The sequence below is a fragment of the Heterocephalus glaber genome, unplaced genomic scaffold (assembly GCF_053883595.1).
Source record: "Heterocephalus glaber isolate CG9 unplaced genomic scaffold, H.glaber_assembly_v1.0 deba00001813, whole genome shotgun sequence".
Classification (NCBI taxonomy): domain Eukaryota; kingdom Metazoa; phylum Chordata; class Mammalia; order Rodentia; family Bathyergidae; genus Heterocephalus; species Heterocephalus glaber.
In genome coordinates this window covers 238,046-256,071 of record NW_028258484.1, presented here as the reverse complement: position 1 = coordinate 256,071, position 18,026 = coordinate 238,046, and the positions used below count along the sequence as shown (strand labels likewise).

Genomic DNA, 18,026 nt, shown 5'->3' with positions numbered 1-18,026 from the left:
AGCACAGCATGTGTATTTAGGTACACATGATACTTGACAATTCATGGTTGTTATTGGTTTAGTATTTAATTGTTATTTTAGAATGTACTCCTACTTATAAAAACCTATTTTCTGTGAGATGATATGCAGTGCTACACCAGCAGCAGCCCCATACATCTATTTATTGTGTCAATTAACTGTATCCTTTTCTCTTGTGCTTGATTGTATGTTGTGTTGTTTTATTCATCACATCCATCAAGGCACCAAGCTGTATGATACACAGACACACACACAAAATACAGCTTTGGTATATTAGCAGGCTGTACTATCTGGGTTTGTGTAAGTCATGAACTACAACATGCAATTCTCTGTGGGTTTGTGTAAGTTTGTGTAAGTTCACTCTGTGATCACACACCAGCTAACTCTTCTCAGAATGTTATCACTGTCACTAAGCAACCAGGATTAAGTGAAACCAGCAAAATTAATGAAATAAGTGAAACATTGCCTCAACTAATTACAGCAGAGGGGAGGAGAAGACATCTCTGCACAAAGAAGAGGGGAGTAAATTACTATAGGACACAATCACTTTTTAAAAATTCTGAGACTAGCTGGGTGTGATGGCATGTGCCTACAATTCCAGCAGTTTGGGAGGAGGAAGCAGGAAGGTCAGGAGGATCTTAAGTTTGACCCTGTCTCAAAATAAAAAAGGTTGGGGAGTTACTCAGTGGTAGAGCATCCTTGGGGTCAGTCCTCAGTATCACACACACACACACACACACACACACTTCTAAGAGACTAATTTGCACAAACTTTTGTAAGGAACTTTTAAAAAGCTGGAAGAAATAGATAATTTTTTAGGAAAATAGTTGATCAAAACTTACTTAGAAAAGGTCTAAATAAAGTGATTTCCTTATAAAGGAAAGTTGTTTTGAAATGCCCAAAGCACCAATTCCGGAGGGTTCCAGAGGAGAATTTTATCAAATCTTTAATAGGTATGTAGTCATATCCAAAGATGTCTCACTATTCTAGAGGACAGGAAAAGGAAACTTCCATATTCTGTTTATGAAGCAAATATAATGGTGGTATGAAAACGGATGAAATTTGCACATAGAAAAAGAAAATCACAGATTATTCTCGCTAATATTGGTATAAAAATCCAAAATACTTGTAAGGAGATGGAGGTGTAGCTCAAAAGTAGAGCGCCTGCTTAGCATGCACAACATCCTGGGTTCATCTCCAGCAGTAAAATACAAATCCAAGGTAAAATATTAGTAGACAGAATTTGACAATACATTGAAATTAATATATTTTTGTGAAATATAAAAGTGAATATAATATATTCGGTGGAAAAGGGAAGATGTATAATATCATGTAGAGAATGCTATATACGAAGGATGGAGTATAAAAGGGGAAATTAAAAGTATTCATTATACTTGCTCATGTATTTCATAAACACTAGACAAATACCAAAACTAGTAATCATTATTCCTGGGGGACGGGCTGGTAATGCCGCGGCCTGGTATACCAGAGGCTACAGGGCTTTTCTCACTCTCCTTTTCCTATTGTTTGATTTCTTTAACTGTTTGCATATGTTACCTATTCAAAAATTAAATTCCCCTTTGAGGGGATGGAAGTTTTTATCATTTTCAGTCCTAGATTACTTATTTATTCATTCTCTCAACATTTATTAGCTGGGCACACAATACCACTAGCTACTTGGGAAGCTGAGGCAGGAGGATCAGAACCAGCCTGGGTAACTTAGTGAGACCCTATCTCAAAATAAAAATAAAACATAAAAAGGACCGAGGAAATGGCTCAGTGGTAGAGCACTTGCCTAACATGCAGAAGGCTCTGGGTTCAATCTCCAGTATTAGAAAAAAATTACTGTCAGAGATTGATCTAGGTTTACTTGTGACCAATCCACTCAAGAGTACAAATTCCTTATCTTTCCAGGCCAGTGGTATAATTTTTCTCATTTCCCATTACAATTAGGCATTAAAATCCAAGTCTTTACCATCAGGGTTAAGCCCATTTCTAGGTACTAAGGATAATTCTGCAAAATGTATTTATGGCCTTCACTAGGGATGGAACCCAGGGCTTCACACATGCTAGGCCCTCAGCCCTTCATGGAGAGCACCCTAACTTACTTTGTAATGCTTCATTCAACCATGGGGACACACAGACTTGGCTGAAGGAATCCATGTTAAAAGAAGGATGGCAGTATAACCTAAATTTTAATTTGGGTGGGGGGTAGATGTTCCAAATATTTGATTGTTTTACATTGATCAAATAGACTATGTATTTTTTCTAAAAGTCACAAACTACAATATACAACCGGTTTCTTCTGTGGGCCAGCAACTGTAGAATCGACCCTGCCCAGAGTCTTAACTAGAACACATGTCCATGCTGAGCTGGAACAGAAGTGGAGTCCTATTATTGGGGAACTGAAATTTTTCTTTTCTATACATTTGTTTCCTGCTAATTACCATGTGCTTTATTTTCTGGACAGAGACATCATTGCTCTGGTGGCTCAGGTGGTCCCAATTTATGCTGTGACCCACCTCTTTGAAGGTCTTGCTGTGAGTATTTTGCAGAAGTCCTTTAAACACACACATTATCTGTTATATATTTCTTACAATGAGGGTAAATTTCAGCAGGGAAGAGGGTAATGTAGGAATATTATTATCATGGTCATTTCTGCAGAACATTGTCACATGGTCATGAGTTTTTACGTCTACCATGAAGTGGTAGGTCTGTGCTTGGGTGGTAGGGGTCTTTCAGAACCCCACCAATGCTCACACTGATGGAATGTTACCTACCTACAGTGTACAAGTGGTGGCATCCTGAGGGGAACTGGAAACCAGAAGGTTGGAGCCATTGTTAATACCATTGGGTATTATGTGATTGGTCTTCCCATTGGGATTGCGCTGATGTTTGCAGCTGAGCTTGGAGTTATTGGTAAGCTTTAACCATGTTCATGCAGAGTTTAGTTACTCACAGACTGAGTAACTAAAACTAAACATGACTGTCAGAGCACACTGAAACTTGACTGTGGAATTCTGAAATTTTCCCATACCATTCCAGGTAGGGAAGGAACTAGGAGAGACAATAGGTGGTGTTCTGCTTCATCCAGGGCCCCAGATTGGGTCATGCCCCACCTTGCCTGCCCATGCTGTTGATCTTCCACACTGTCACACTTGAGCACAACAAAATGCCCTTTCTACCCCTTTCCCTGTTGTGTCTCCAGTTCTTTCTTCAAAGGAGATTACAGCAAGGATCCTTGAAAAAGCATTTGGAAATGTCCCTTTTGTAGACCTCATTCTGTCCTTTTAGTGACAGCCCATTGTGTGGTAAGACCCTGAGAGTGAGACTCCAGGACTGACACTGGCCATCCTGGAGTGTTTGGAATGAAATGGAGAAGCAGCAGGTCAGCGTGCTTGGCTGGACACAGAACATCCTAGAACATCATACCCTCGTGTTCTCAATGGGTGTGGCTAGGTTCAAAGAGGACATGGGGCAAGTGCTGTCCTTGTCACCTTCACCCCCTTTGCGTAATCACCTCCCACCATACATTCTTATCTGTGTGTCTTGTGGGATCCCACAAGGGCACAGGTGGGATGTGTGTGGAAGACGCAGAAGGGAGTTGGGTCAGGGTACCCCTTTATCACCTTACAGCATTTGGAAGAAAGAACTGAATCCACAGGATCTGAAATTACCAGAGCTCATCTTTTTAAAAAGTAGGGAAATAAGTGATTGCCCAGTTTGATTTCTAGAATAATAATTGGGAATATACTGGCAGTGAATAGATTATTGTATTAAAACCTGAATGTTACCTTTGGAGTGAAGTAGTGACTGACTCAAGCGTGGTTTGTTTTAATACATCAGTACTTGATGCGCTCAGAGGTGTCAAGAAATCATCTGATACCTACAGAGAACTTCCAGGCTGATATGTTTCATTGTTTTGTACCCTTTTCTCAAGTTCAATAATATTTTAATTAAAAATATGAGAGATGCTGTAAGAGTGGAATTGCCAGGTTTCACAGGGCTCCTACCATGGTGCAGAAAATTATTGAACTGAATTTCTGGCATTACTAATGTTTTGGTTTTGCTGATGACATAGTTACTGGAAATATCAGAGCAACCTGTTCTTTCTGGGGTAATGTATTTTATTTAACATAATGTATTCAAAATATTATCATTGTAACATACAATCAGTATAAAATACTAAGGAGACACTTCATATTATATTTTATATCTTTTTGTTGTTGTTTTTACTGGAGGTTGAACCCAAGGCCTCACACTGAACTATATATCCCCAGAGCTTTTTATTTTTTGAGATAGAGTGTGACCATGCTTGGCTATTATATATTTTCTTTAAATATTATTTTTATTGATAAATCATAACAGTGTACATTTATGTAGGGGCATAGGTGATATATGTGTATAATGAAGAATGATCAAATCAAAGTAATTAGTATACCCCTCACCTTGCTTATTATTTTTCATAGTGACACATTTGAAATCTACTTTCTAGTTAATCTGAAATATATAGTATATTATGGACTACAAACACCCTGCTGTATAATCAGTTTCATACTATTCCTTCTGACTAAAACTTCTCTCTTCCTTTCTTTCTTTTCCTTCCTTCCTTTCTTTCTTTTTCTTTCTTCCTTTCTTTCTCTTTCTCTCTCTCTTTCTCTCTCTCTCTCTTTCTTTCTTCCTTTCTTTTCTTTCTTTCCCTCTTTCCTCTCTTTTGCAGTGTTGGGGATCAAACTCAGGGCCTTGCCACATGCTCTACCACTGAGCTATAGCCCCAGAGCCCCAAATTTTGTACCCTTTGATCAACAACTTCTCTTGCTTCCCACCCCCACAGACCACCTTATCCTCTGGTAATCATTCTACTCTCTACTTCCGAGTTCAACTTTTAGAAGAGGAATATACTTTAGAATATAGATCTACCTATAGCACTAGGACTGTATTTTAGTCTCATTAATTTAGCAAAAGCATTCCTACTATATGTAAAGTAGAGACTTGAGAGTCACTGAAAGCAACTGCTGGGGACCCTGGGGAGGTGACAGTTCGTAAGAAGACTGCAGACCATCCCTCCACTCACCTCTTAGCAAGAAGAGTAGTACACATTAGTTTGGAATATTGTGTGGCTTGTCATAGTCCCCAGAGGACATCAGCATTCTGCTGGTTCTCACAAGCAACTCCAACAAATGATGGTCTCTGAATTTCCCGTAAAGCCTTTCAAATAGGCAAATTCCTAGGCCCAGAGTAGGGACTTCCAATAATTAATTTGGTTTTCTAGGTTGAGTCAAAGAGAATTTAAAAATGATATATTGTGAAATAAAATTGATAACTTTCAAATTACAGGTGATAGCTGGTCATTTTCTATTGAGGATGGTTAGGGTGAGCTTATAATTCATGTGTACCTAGAACTCTGGGTTTGAAAGAAGAAGCCAGAAGCTTGCGTTTACTAATTCATTACAGGAATAGAAAGTGATCACTACCTTCACTATTGTAAAAGGCAGATTGATCACATCTGAAGAATACAGTGTGAGGGTGATTGGTACCAAGGAGCAGAGCTGTAACCTTGCACAGAATCTGTCTACCAAACATGTAAGCTGCGAACCCATCCTAACCTCCTTAGCCCTTAGATGGATCCAGACAGTTGAGGAAATAAGCTAAGACCAAGGAAGGGGGTAAAGCAAAGGCTGTGTATTCTGAGTCTGCTAGCAAGGGAGTCAGCCACCAAGAGCCTCACCCTGCAAGAAGGGATGGCTTGGGTGTGTCTGATTGGAGCCTGTTACCCTGGGGGAACTGGAGGCTGCTGACTAGGTCCTCCATATGACTGCTCAAGGGGCCATATTTATTTAACTTTCTCTAATTGATCCTAATTTGGAAGTGGGGACAAAAATTAGGGTAGCTATAAGTTATTAGCCAATTCCAGGCCATTTGGGGTCCACTGTGAGAAGTTACTGTTTAGCTTCATGGGTTGCCACTAGGCAACCCAGGCAATCTGGCTGCAAATCTGATTTCTCTAAGGCTGGCTTTTTGGGGTTGTTTATCTCAGAGAAGGGGGTGATTTCCTGTGGTTGTGGTTGTAGAAGTCTATTTTTATATGTGACCTGGCCATTACCTGTTTGTACAGTCAGCCTCTGATAGCTATCTTAGAGCTTTTGATTCTGCCATTAGTTCTTTGTTGACAAAAAGCCTCTCATCACTTGTGTGTTCCTCAGTGCTCTGGGCAGATTTATTAGGTGGAATCTGTATGGTATGTACTTTGAGAGCTGTAAGGCTTTTTCTGTCATCCATGACTACTCAGCCTCTTCTTTGTATGCTCTCTGTTCATTTCTTGGGCCATCACTCTGCACTGGAGCTCCCAGCAAATTCTATGCTAGGAATAAATTAAGATCTTAAGGGGAGGCTGGGAGATTTGGGGAATGGACCATGAATACTTCTAATGGCTGGTGACTTCTGCTTTAAATTTTTAAAAATTTTCCCTGTTAAAATGATTACTGTGAAGACACACGTGTAAATACCGAATAGTTTCTCTAGTGTGAGAAACTGAGAGTGTAAATAAGGACTAAAAGGATTTATAACTAATAATTGATACTTTGAAATAGGAAAAGGTCCAAAGGGGTAGGGGTGGTGGGAGGAGATGGGGAAAGGAAAGAAGGGAAAGGAAAAATTATGAGAAAAGAAAAAAAAAATGGAAACGAAGTCTGTAAATAGGGAAGGGTGGAGGGGTGAAGGGCGCACAGGTAATGGGGAAAAAATAAGAACCAAGATACATCATGTACAGGTACAAGCACCCAAAGATAAATGTAAATGTATTGTATACCTAAAATGTACCAATAAAAGAATTAAAGCAAAATAAAATAAAAAATAAAAAAAAATGATTACTGTGGGTATAAAATGAGAATAGGGTTCTTACGAGCATCATTTTAGAATATGAACATTAGGTTCTAAAATGGTTTTTAAACTAAGGATGTAGCTCTGGTAGAGAGCATGCTTAGTGCCCTAGGCCCTGAGTTCCAGCACCCCCCCCAAACAAGTTTATCTCCCTTATAAGAGCTTAAATATTAACTTATATAAATCTTAGGGAATTTTTAAAAGAGATTTTTTTCCTTTTCTATTTTAGTACATGTGCAATTCATAAACATGCAAAATAACTAATTTTCAAATCAAAGAGTTCTAGTGGAAACATACAAGTTAAAAATGAAGTATTTTAGTTGCCAAGGATTTAGCTCAGTGGTTCTGTCAGCTGCCCTGCAAGCATAAGGACCCACGTTTGATCCCCAGTACCCTCACCCCAAAAAAGAACTATTTTAGTTCCCTTACTTGATATGATTTCTGCTTTTTGAAAAAGTTTGTCTCCTCTTTTGAGGAACACAGAACAGCAGTAGAAGCTGGGCATGGTAGGGCATGCCTAGAATCCCAGCACTCAGGAGGCAGAAGCAGGAGATGACTGCAAGTTTGAGGCCACCCTGGGCTACATAGTGAGACCCTCAAAAAAACAAAACAAAACAAAAAAACAAAAACAAAAGCAAAAGAACAGCAGTAGTTTGTCCTGGGAAATTTAATTTTTTGTTGTTGTTGTTACCAGGGATCGAACTTGGTTCCTTCAGCTTGCAAGGCAGGCAGCGGAACCACTGAGCTAAATCCCGGCCCCTTTGGGAAATTTAATTTTAACTGTCACTTTTCTTAATATGAAAGTATTATAATACAATAGGCCGAAAACAATCTCTGAACCTTTGCACTGACATCCTCAGGGAGTGCTGAGCCTTTTGGAACATTCTGCAAACCCAACTTCTGGTCCGCTATGCTGCATCTCCCCCATGGAAACAGATTCTCAGCATGGCTCACAGAAGTGATAGGAGACACATCCTCTGTAGGGGTGGCTGTTTTCCATGGAGCTGACCTGTTAAATATTTCCATTTCCAGGTCTGTGGTCAGGGATCATCATCTGTGCTGTCTCTCAAGCTGTGTGTTTTCTGGTCTTCATTGCTCAGCTTAACTGGAAACAAGCCTGCCAGCAGGTAACTATGCTCAGTGCTGCCTTGAAGAAGTTCCTTTCCATCAAACAAACAGGACCCAGTTCAGTGCTCCCTTTCTTCTAGTAGATTCCATTCCCTTTTATGCTGTTTTTATGCTTGTTTTGTTTTATTTGAACTGGACTTTCAGATGTAGAGGGCTGCACAACCTGGCCTTTATCTATTGCCCTCTGTTGATTCCATGAATAGAAAAATACAGGTTCTCTTGAATTTCATGCTGGGCCCTTGCATTTGTCCCCAAAAGGCTGATTTCAGTCTAGGAAAGGTGAGGTATATCAAATCCACTCTAATACTGTTATATATGGTCCCAAAATATTTTGCTAAGATACTATGCTTTTCCTTCTCTTTGCTCTTCCAGTGACAAGGTGAGGTCTGGAAATAGGTAGCAAAAGGAGATGAAGGAAGGAGATGAAGAAGGGCAAATTCCAACTGAGCTTGGTTGATTCACTCCTTCACATTGTACTTTGTCCATCTAGCCTCCCTACCCATTGACACCATTTCAGTCTTTCTAAAAGAAGACCCCATGGTGACCTAGAGAAATTTCAGCTCTGGGTATCAATTAAAGAAAATGGCTTGAGTTTTCAGCTGAGTGGTCAACTAAATGTCCTAACAACTATATAATGACGTTTGGACATACTCTGCCTTTTGCTTTCTAGGCTCAAGTACATGCCAACTTGAAGGTAAATGTGGCCCTGAGTGGGAATTCTACTGCCTCTCAGGATCCAGTTTTCTCAGGTATGATAAAAGTCTCACTTTTGATCAGGTTGTCTGGGTATGACAGGAGGGGCTACTAGGGGACACAACTAGATTGGCTGCTGGAGCTCCCACTGAAACAGAACACCAGTGTTTCGGGAGAAAATTATTAAGTCAAGTGACACCCACTTTGAAGTAAATTGAATTAAAGCCTGTGATTCAACTCCATACATTTACCTGCCACCATAAATGATTTAAAGGACCCTCAGTTCTGCTATTTTTGTGGTACTTCTGTAAGTATTCTGCAGACATCTTTTTTTTTTTTTTTTTTGGTAGTGGGGATTGAACTTGGCACCTTGTGCTTGTGAGGCAGGCAGTAGAACCACTGAGCTAAATCCCTGGCCCCATGCAGACATTTTTTAAAAAACATATATTTTAAATTTTTATTTGATATATAATCATACATATTTGTAGGGTACAATGTGACCTCTTGATACATATATACAGTATGCAAGGTTCAGATCAGGGTAACTGGCATATCCATCACCTCGTACATTTATAATTTGTGTTGAGCTGCAGACATTTCTAATATGTGGTGATTCTGTGCATGGATCATATCTGAGAAACTGACATTTGCCTGTTTGTTTTAATGGGGTCCCTCATTGTGCATTACTTGCTTTAAGTAGATTATTATTTTTTTCTGTGGTACCGAGGATCGAACTCAGGAGGCAGGTGCGACACCACTGAGCTAAATCCCTGGCCCTAAGTAGGTTATTTATTTATTTATTTTTGGTACCGGGGATCAAACTCGGGTCCTTGTGCTAGCGAGGCAGGCAATGAAACCACTGAGCTAAATCCCTGGCAATAGTTTATTTTTTGAATCACTGCTTCTAATGAACATTATAGAAATAGGGTTTTTTTTTTCCTATCTATTTAGTAATTCCTCTGCATTTCCAGTTTCTCCAGCAGCTAGTTATATGACTCTTTTGCTCCTGTAGAGGAGGTAAAAATGGCTTCCCTCCAACTTCCCACACTCTGTAGCTGGGCTACAAATTAGGTCAACACAAGGAAATTAATAGAAAAAAACCATATTGAATTACATTTTGAGGCAGGGGAATCTCACAAAATATGAAACTCAAAGAAGGGTCAGATAACCCAAACTTATATAGCATTCTGAACCACAGAAAGAAAAGGATGTGGGGTTTCTGGGGGTGGTGGCTATATAAGTTACGGGAAGGGGAGGGGAGGAAATGAGCATCAATAAAGGTGGCCATGTTGTATAGATAAAAGTTTCACTGGTGGTAACAGTTGTCAGGAGCAGCCCTCTTCCTGAGACTGTTGCTTTTACTAATATAGATTTCCTTCATAGATGTACATTTATTTTATTAAAGGACAGCATTTCAGAGTATAAAGTTTGCATTTTCTCAGAATGACCAGCTTGAAACATGTCAAAGAAGAGTAAATTGGGGTAGCATGTTCTTGCCACTTATTGTCACATTTTGGGGTGGTATGTTCTGAGCCCCAACACTCCTTTATAATGTAAATCCTTTGGGCTTCCTAGGTGGCTAACTGGCCATCAGTAGTCAATTGTTTTTTTCTCAGTTCTTATTCATACTGTCTTGTCACTTGTGTCTGGTTATCTTTGATTGTGTTCCACACTTTATATTTGAACTTGTTTTAGAAATCATTTGAGATCTAAAACAAAGTTGTATATCTTCAGATAGGATGTTGTTTGTCAGACATTAAGTTTTTGATGTAGGAAAACTATAACTCATGGCCTATTAGATATCAGATGTACCAAGTTCATGGTCTCACATTATCTGGGAACAGAGTTGTGAACCAAAGGAAGAAGTTAGGAGGGTTTTATTGGAACTAAGGAGAAGAATAGCTCTTGGATTTCCAGGAGGGGTCTTGAGTCAATGACCACCAAAGCCTTTTGTCAGGAGTAATTTGTACAGCAAAATTACAATGTGGGTACAATGTGGGTCAGACTACAGTTAACCTGTAGGATTACAAGTATAGCTGCTTAGCTAATATTGACCCAACAGGGAAACTAGTCATGTAGTAAGGGTATATTTAAAGATCAATGAAAATTTTGGAAAGGGAGGGGAGTATGAGTCTAGATGTTTTAATCACCCACTTATGCATGTGATGCCTATCTGGGCTAACAGAACCAGGTGGTGCTAATTACAGTATAATTTTAAGTTGCTGTTCATCTTGATGGCCTGACTATAGTATTTCCATTTACTCTCTTCAAATTTGCCTCCAGCCACAATTCTGGTGCCTTTATTTTTTGTCCTGACTTCCTTGGGGCTCAATCCTTCTCTGACAGCATATTAATATCTATCTAACTTAACTGCCTAATAGTTTCACAGGCAATGTAGGGAAATTTCAGAAATTGAGGCTTTTAGACCACCCAGCTGACCTGAAGGTGAGAGGCAGCCAGTGTGAGGCTAGTTTACTTCTCATTTATACATAATTTTTGGATTCATCCCTTCAGAGAAGTTCCAAGCCCAAACCCAGAGAGGTTTACCAGAGCCCACTCTTGCTGGGCATTGCTTAGCCTCTGAGCTTCATCTTCCAGATGGGGAATTCTCTGGGCAAAAGTAGCCCTTAAGGCCAGGTTCTTCATGTCCGGTTTTCCAGCTTCCTCATGATCATGTCCTGGTAATTGTTCATTATATTGTTAGCTCTTTGATGCCTTCAAGATGATCTTTTACATTTGTTTTATCCAGATAATTATCTTGAAAGGAAGGGTTGGTCTGAGTTTTCTACCATTAGTGTAAATTCCCCCAATTTATAAAACTGGGATAACAGTATTTACTATTGCTGTAGTGTTGAGTACTGACAAGGGTCTGACACAGGATAAGCATTTGGTAGATGTAATCTGGTATTACTATGTTTGAAATTATTTTCTTCCAGAACTCTGAGGGCATTGTAACATTCCTAATACAGGTTGGGATCCCTAATCTGACATGATCTGAAATCTGAAACACCCCTGGTCAGAAGCATTTCAGTTAAGGAATACTCAACCTGCAATCACTTATATTTGTTAGGAAGCTGGATGCTAATCTTCTCCTTTTTTCCCTCTTGTACTGGGAGATTAAACCCAGGGGCACTGTACTATTGCACCACATCCCCAACTCTTCCCTTTAATTTTTTAAAATTTTAATACAGGGGCTTTCTAATTTTCCCAGGTGAGACTCAAACTTTTGATTTTCCTGCCTCAGCCTCCATGAGTGCTGGGATTATAGGCATAAGCCACCACACCTGGTTGCTAATCTTTTTCTTGTGTTGTTAGATAATCTGCCTTTATTTTTATCTTTGGAAGTTGTTAGGGTATTTTCCTGCTATTACCAGTATTTTTACTTGTCTTGATTACTTTTATCATTGCTGAGACAAAAATACCTGATGCTCAAAGTTAAAGGAAGAAGGGTTTAATTGGTTCACAGTTTGTAAAGGTTTCAGTTCATAGTTGGGTGGCTCCAAGGCAGGGTGGCATGGTGGAGGGGCATCACAGAGGAGAAACAGTTCATGGCAGGCAGAAGACAGCAGAACAACAAAGTAGCAAGCAGCAAGCAGTGACAAGTGATCCTAGAAGCCCTCTTTCAGTCCCTTATAGTTTGTCTGGGATACCCATCTGTTGCAGGCAGAAGGATTTGGTGAGGGAATACATTAAATACAGGACACATAACTTATAAGATTATTTTATGATAATTACCCAAAGAGTCAAATGCAAAGGAGTGCAAGAGATTTACCACACACTAGAAGTCCAAAGGATTCGAGTGAGGGCCTAGATCCCAGAAGCTTCCCATACAAGTCCAGCTGAAGGCCTAGAGTCCAAGGCAATGTCCTTCTCGAGTCCAGCCAGTGGCCTAGAGCCCACGGCAATGTGTCATACTTTTCTGTATTGAGGATATGCACCCAGAAGGCCCAAAAGCCAATGATGGAAGCCAGAAAATCTACGCTGGTGAGATGAAGGATTTCTGCCATCAAGCTGAGGGATCCACATTGGAGTTAGGAACTGATGCTCACAGTGAAGATTAGAGCTCCCCTGATGAAAACAGCACCAATTCCCAGCAACAGCGAAGCCCCGAGCTCCTCCTCTGATAACATCCTAGTTTGCATCGGGAAAACCATCTGCAGCAGGCGTCTCCTAGCAAGTCAGCTGGCCAAGATCCTCCCCTTCAGTTCACTTTTTGTGGCTATTGGTAACAATCTTCAGGTGAATCTGCCACGCCCAGACCATGCTGATTCAGTTCAGCTGGGCATTACAAGTTGACCATTAGTCAATCTACCACACCATCTTTACTGCAGGTAGCACTCACATCCAGGGAGAGCCCTCCCATTATCCACTCCCAAACCAATCAGTGGACTAATTTAGTAATTGCACACCTTTGGTCCCAGCATCACACGCCCTAGATCCAGACACCTCTGAAAAGCACTATGAGTGCATGAAGCTTTGGGAGGACAGCTACACACAAGCCACAACATTACTATTATGAAGCATCAGGAGAACGAGTGTGTAGGTGTGAGTCATTATCCCACTTGGTACTTAGTAGGCCCTTGGATGTGAAGACTAACACCTTTTCTCAGTTCTGTGAATAACCTTAATTTATTCCTTAGTTTATTTCCCCCTCCATTTGGTCCTTCTTAAATGCTTATTCTATGGGCACCGGCCCTTTGAAAACTTCCCCTGTGAATTTTAATTTAGAGAGTTCCCTCTGCAAGAGGCAGTTTAACTATTTAGCTCATGAATTGGCAGCTAGAAGAGACAGGGCCTAAGATGGAGTCAGGCTTGTCAGCATTAAAAAGAAAATAGCACTTACACCTACACTGACTTAAGAGCTAATTCAAGCCATACAGATAGTTAAGCTTAGAAATGTAAAAGCAAACCTAGGAAAAATGATAAAGAGTAAAGATAAGGATGGCAGTTAAGAACTATGACTCCCAGGAAAGAAACTTTTTAGGCAGAACGAACCAAGGTGGCAGTCTCTCCCTACTTCGGGCTGACAGCTGGTTTCAAGGAATTTGGGAACACTGAGCAGCTACTTTTTCTTTGAAATTTACATTTAAAAACCTGAGTCTTAATTGGTTGTTTTGGGCCCACAGACAGACTGACACACCACCTGCTGGGCACTGGGCAGATTCCCCTGTTCTGCTCATCCATAAAAGATTCTGGACAAAGAGCCCACTGAGCAAACCCACTTTCAGGCCCCTTCTGAAACTACTCCCCAGGAGCTTTCTTTCTTCCAATAAACACTTCCCCTTTAACTGCTTCCTTTTTGTCCTTGATTTCACTCTTTAAATTCAATGAGCTGGTTTTGTATGGTGTCACCTGTTTCACCCAGAATACCCAGGCCGATAACAGTGGTTTGTGAAGGAATGAAGAGGCACTCTGAGATAATTGTAATGGAACCCAGTGGGCTTGCCCCTGGTGAGTGCTAAGCCAATAAGCACAACCAGGAGACAAAGACTGCAGAAAGGTTTAATATTTGAACAAGTAAGGAGAAATCTAAGGATAACTCCCAAAGCAGTGTCTCTCTGAAGAAAGGAAGCAAGGGGCTTGCATTGGAGAAATTTTATGCATATTCATCATAGAGAGACTCTTGTGACACATTAAGGTAGGCAAACTCCTGAGCATGCTCAGTGTAAGCTCATGCTGCTCATGTTAAAAAATGATGGCAATGTCTCTTGGGTGGAGAATTGAGCACTGTAATGAGCAAAGAGTGGTTCCTTGTGGTTTTCTCTGGAGCACAATATCTGAAACAAAGAAAAACATTGAAGGAATAACAGTCATTTAAAGGGGCAGTAGCTCCACCCTCAAAAAAAGTATAGGAGTTCTAAAAGTTCTTGTCTAACAAAATTTTTAAAATTTATTCATTGTAGCAATTATTTCCCAATTTTTTCCTAGCAAGTAGTACATTATGTACATCGTCTTTTATACAGGTGAAAAGAAATTTCTTTCAAACTGCTAACTAAGTTCCTTTTTCCCCCCACAGTGAGTCCTGAAAACCATGAAGAGATTTTAATGAGAGATATTGAAAAAAAAGAGGAGACTCACTCGGAACAACAGATACACCAAGAACAACCTTTGCCTGCCCATACAAAAGACAATGGCAAATTGTCTGGAAAACAGTTGGTGCTACGGCGAGGGCTCCTGCTCCTTGGGGTCCTTTTAGTCTTGCTCATAGGGATTTTAGTGAGAATATATGTCAGAATTCAGTGATGTGTGTGAGAAATGCATTCACTTGTCCAGACCCAAAGAATGGACTTTTAGGGACAATTCCTCATTCTTGAAAGAATAGGGTGCCAATTTCAGTGAGCAATTTAACTCCTCCCCCTCCTTATATGAAGTTCCCTCTTCCTTCCCTCATTGGAAGAGTACTTGGAGGTTCAAGTCTGTTCCATCAGAAGGCATGCCTAACTTCTTTACCCTGCTCCCTCTGTAAGCAATTTGTGGTTTCTAAAAGCAAATGATTAAACTACAGGGGATTACTTCCTAACTGCTAGTGCTTTTCCAGAGTTAGCATAGAATTCCCTTCTTAATTGACTCTCCCCTTTTGCATTTGTTCTGAAACCCTTTCATGACTACAACAGACCATTTTAAATGTTTATTTGTAGGTCAAGTGATACAGATAGGGTTGCCTCCTGAGAGGCCCATCAGAAGGTGAAAATATCCTAAGGCTGGAGGTGTAGTTGAGCTGGAGGCCTTGGGTTCAATCCCCAGTAGCACCACCAAAAAAACAAAAGGAAATACTGACAATGCATTTAATGTACCTTACCTATGAAACACCCTAGCTTAGCTGCAGCTGCACCACAGAGAATCTGCTGCTGTTGTGACTGATGAGCTGACTTGGAGCCGTGGCTTTTTGTCTAGCATCCTGAGAGACGCTACCCTGGGAAATGCTTCAAATTCAAAGTACAGTTTCTACTGACTATGTTGAGCAATTGAAATTCAGACCATCTTAAATTGGGGGGCACATGTATTTTTGAGCTCAGAGATAAATAATTTGTAGGCCCAGCAATGGAAATTCATTTTCAGCTAATGTAATTCAGCTGCACCTGTGGACTTTTAAGAACTGAAAATACAAATATTTTTCTAATGAAGAAAAGGAACGAAGATAAACATTATATTTTGGCCCAAGACAATGTGTGAAAGGTGATGCTGGAGTAATAATTCATCCACCATGGTCTCAACCAATGATTATTGTGTATTGACTGCATTTATCTATGGCTTTCATATTTCTTATGCTTACTGTTTTCGAAGACACAAATTCATAAAGTGCTTAAAGATTCTTACTGTGTGATTTTAAAAAATGTATTTTACAATATATCTTTCCTTGTGTCATAGATTATTATTCAGCGGGCGAATGGCATTTGTTAATCTTTAGTTGGCATCCAGGTCTCAGGCACTGTTGGTCCATAGGCAAAATATTTGGAGCTTGAAAATCCAAAGGAAAGTTACAGTGCCTGGAGGTGGTGGACAGTTTTCACAAAGGTCTTAGTAATGCTACTTCTTTCAGTCTTTGTAGAGTTAAATGCACATGGCTAATCAGAAAACCTCACTGAGTAGCACACTCAGTGCTACAGTGGATACATGTCTAGGCAAGACCTTGGCCCTGAAAGAACAGATAATGAACAAAGTCAGAAAAGTTATTACAGTGAATAAAAAAGCACCCAACTCCCCCCACCCCGCACGCCTCAACCCCCCGCACTGCTGGGGATGGAACCAGGGGCTTGACACAGACTCTACCTCTGAGCTACACTCCTGTCCTCCAACGCTGATTGTGATTGGGGCCATCACAAGGCATCTCCAGCCTTAGGGCTTTCTTAAATTGAACCTCATTTTCCAGGCACCCAGAAAAAATTTTGTACTGATTGTGGCCTCCAGATGGGGCTGGGGGCAGAAGGCAGCCCCAGGGATGCCTCCTCCCCAACTCTGTTAGGAAGCTCTGTCTTTGTTGTCCCTACCTCCCAGCAGCCTAGAAGTTTCTCACACTCCCTACCCTCCGCCTGGGCCGCAGGTGTGCGAGGTTCCTCCAGCCTCAAACAGCGCAGGTGGCGAGGCCGGGGAGTGGGGCTCTGCCCACCCTCTGAACCTACTGCTTTTGCAACCTGCAATGTCTTCATAGAAACCCGAGTGGCCTCTCACTGGGGTTCCCCTCCCCATCGTAGGCCCCTCCCAACACCCCCCACCCACCCCCATCCCCCGTTCTGCTGGCGGTGGCGGCAGAGAGTGGATAGGTAGGGGCGGCCTGGTCCCCGTGCAGCCCGCCCGCCTCCCCGAAGTGGAGCGGTCTCTGCCTCGGCCTCCTGCGCTCCCATCCGCGACCAGTGGAGCCCCCTCCCGGCCCCGGCATGGAGCCCCCAACGCCCGTCGACGCCGAGCCCCCCATGCCCGCCGCGGACCAGCCCCCCGAGCTGCCTGGCGCCCTCGGGTGGCACGGCGGCCTGAGGAGCGCGCTGCCCCCTGACGTGAAGCGGGAGGCGGCCGCGCTTGCCAAACTCGCGGGCCCGGTGGTGAGTGGGCCGACCCCAGGGCACGGGCTGCTCCAGGCGCCCCCCGCGTGTTCCTGGTACTCTGTCCTCTGGGCACTGTGCCAGTGGGAACTGCCTTCCTTCTGTCCCCTCGCAGTTCCTGGCACAGTTGATGATCTTTCTCATTAGCGTCGTCAGTTCCATATTCTGCGGACATCTGGGCAAAGTCGAGCTGGATGCTGTCACACTTGCCACCTCGGTAGGTGTTTTGTTTTGTTTTTCTGAGACAAGATCTTGCTAAATCGCACAGGCTGATCCTCGTGCCTCAGCCTCCCGAGTGTTGGAATTACAGGCTTGCCCCACCGCACTTACCTTAAATTTTACCTTTTTATTTGAGCTGATGAGATGGCAAAGCCTCAGAAATTCAGTTGTTTATTTTTATTTTTGTGGTGCTGGGGCTGAACCCAGGGTATTGCCCATGCTAGGGAAGTGCAACCACTGAGCTACTCCCCAAGTCCCAAGCCTCAGAATGTGAATTGTGTCATGTCTTATGTGTCATCCTTTACAGAGTGGGCCTGACCTACAGATTTACCAGATCTTTAGGGTTGAAAGGAGATATTGTCAAGTACTTAAAGTGTTTCGATCTACAGAGGCACCAGGTCTTGTGAGGAGTGTTATTGTGTTGTACATATCAACCAAAACTAAAAACACGTTGCTTTTTTTTCTATTATCAAATTAAACCAAGGAAACCATTAGTTGATTCACACCATTCATTAAAGTCTTGTTTCATGCTTGTAAAGTCTGGTTTTTGGG

At 41.6% G+C, this 18,026-nt stretch overlaps 2 protein-coding genes across 3 annotated transcripts in view; both read left to right on the top strand.

Annotated features, from left to right (window-relative positions):
* The window catches only part of LOC101698224 (multidrug and toxin extrusion protein 1), a 47,660-nt gene extending 31,592 nt beyond the window's left edge, over positions 1 to 16,068 (top strand). For both annotated transcript variants that reach the window (XM_004868786.4, XM_004868788.4), the window contains 5 exons: positions 2,489 to 2,558; positions 2,805 to 2,937; positions 7,930 to 8,024; positions 8,696 to 8,774; positions 14,735 to 16,068. In XM_004868786.4, coding sequence (XP_004868843.1) covers positions 2,489 to 2,558; positions 2,805 to 2,937; positions 7,930 to 8,024; positions 8,696 to 8,774; positions 14,735 to 14,961 — 604 coding nt within the window. In that variant the 3' untranslated portion in view covers positions 14,962 to 16,068. The remainder of the gene's footprint in view (positions 1 to 2,488; positions 2,559 to 2,804; positions 2,938 to 7,929; positions 8,025 to 8,695; positions 8,775 to 14,734) is intronic.
* Positions 16,069 to 16,933: 865 nt separating this feature from the next.
* The window catches only part of LOC101710685 (multidrug and toxin extrusion protein 2-like), a 66,739-nt gene continuing 65,646 nt past the window's right edge, over positions 16,934 to 18,026 (top strand). Inside the window, exons 1-2 of the mRNA XM_004868803.3 lie at positions 16,934 to 17,255; positions 17,371 to 17,472. Coding sequence (XP_004868860.2) covers positions 17,094 to 17,255; positions 17,371 to 17,472 — 264 coding nt within the window. The 5' untranslated portion in view covers positions 16,934 to 17,093. The remainder of the gene's footprint in view (positions 17,256 to 17,370; positions 17,473 to 18,026) is intronic.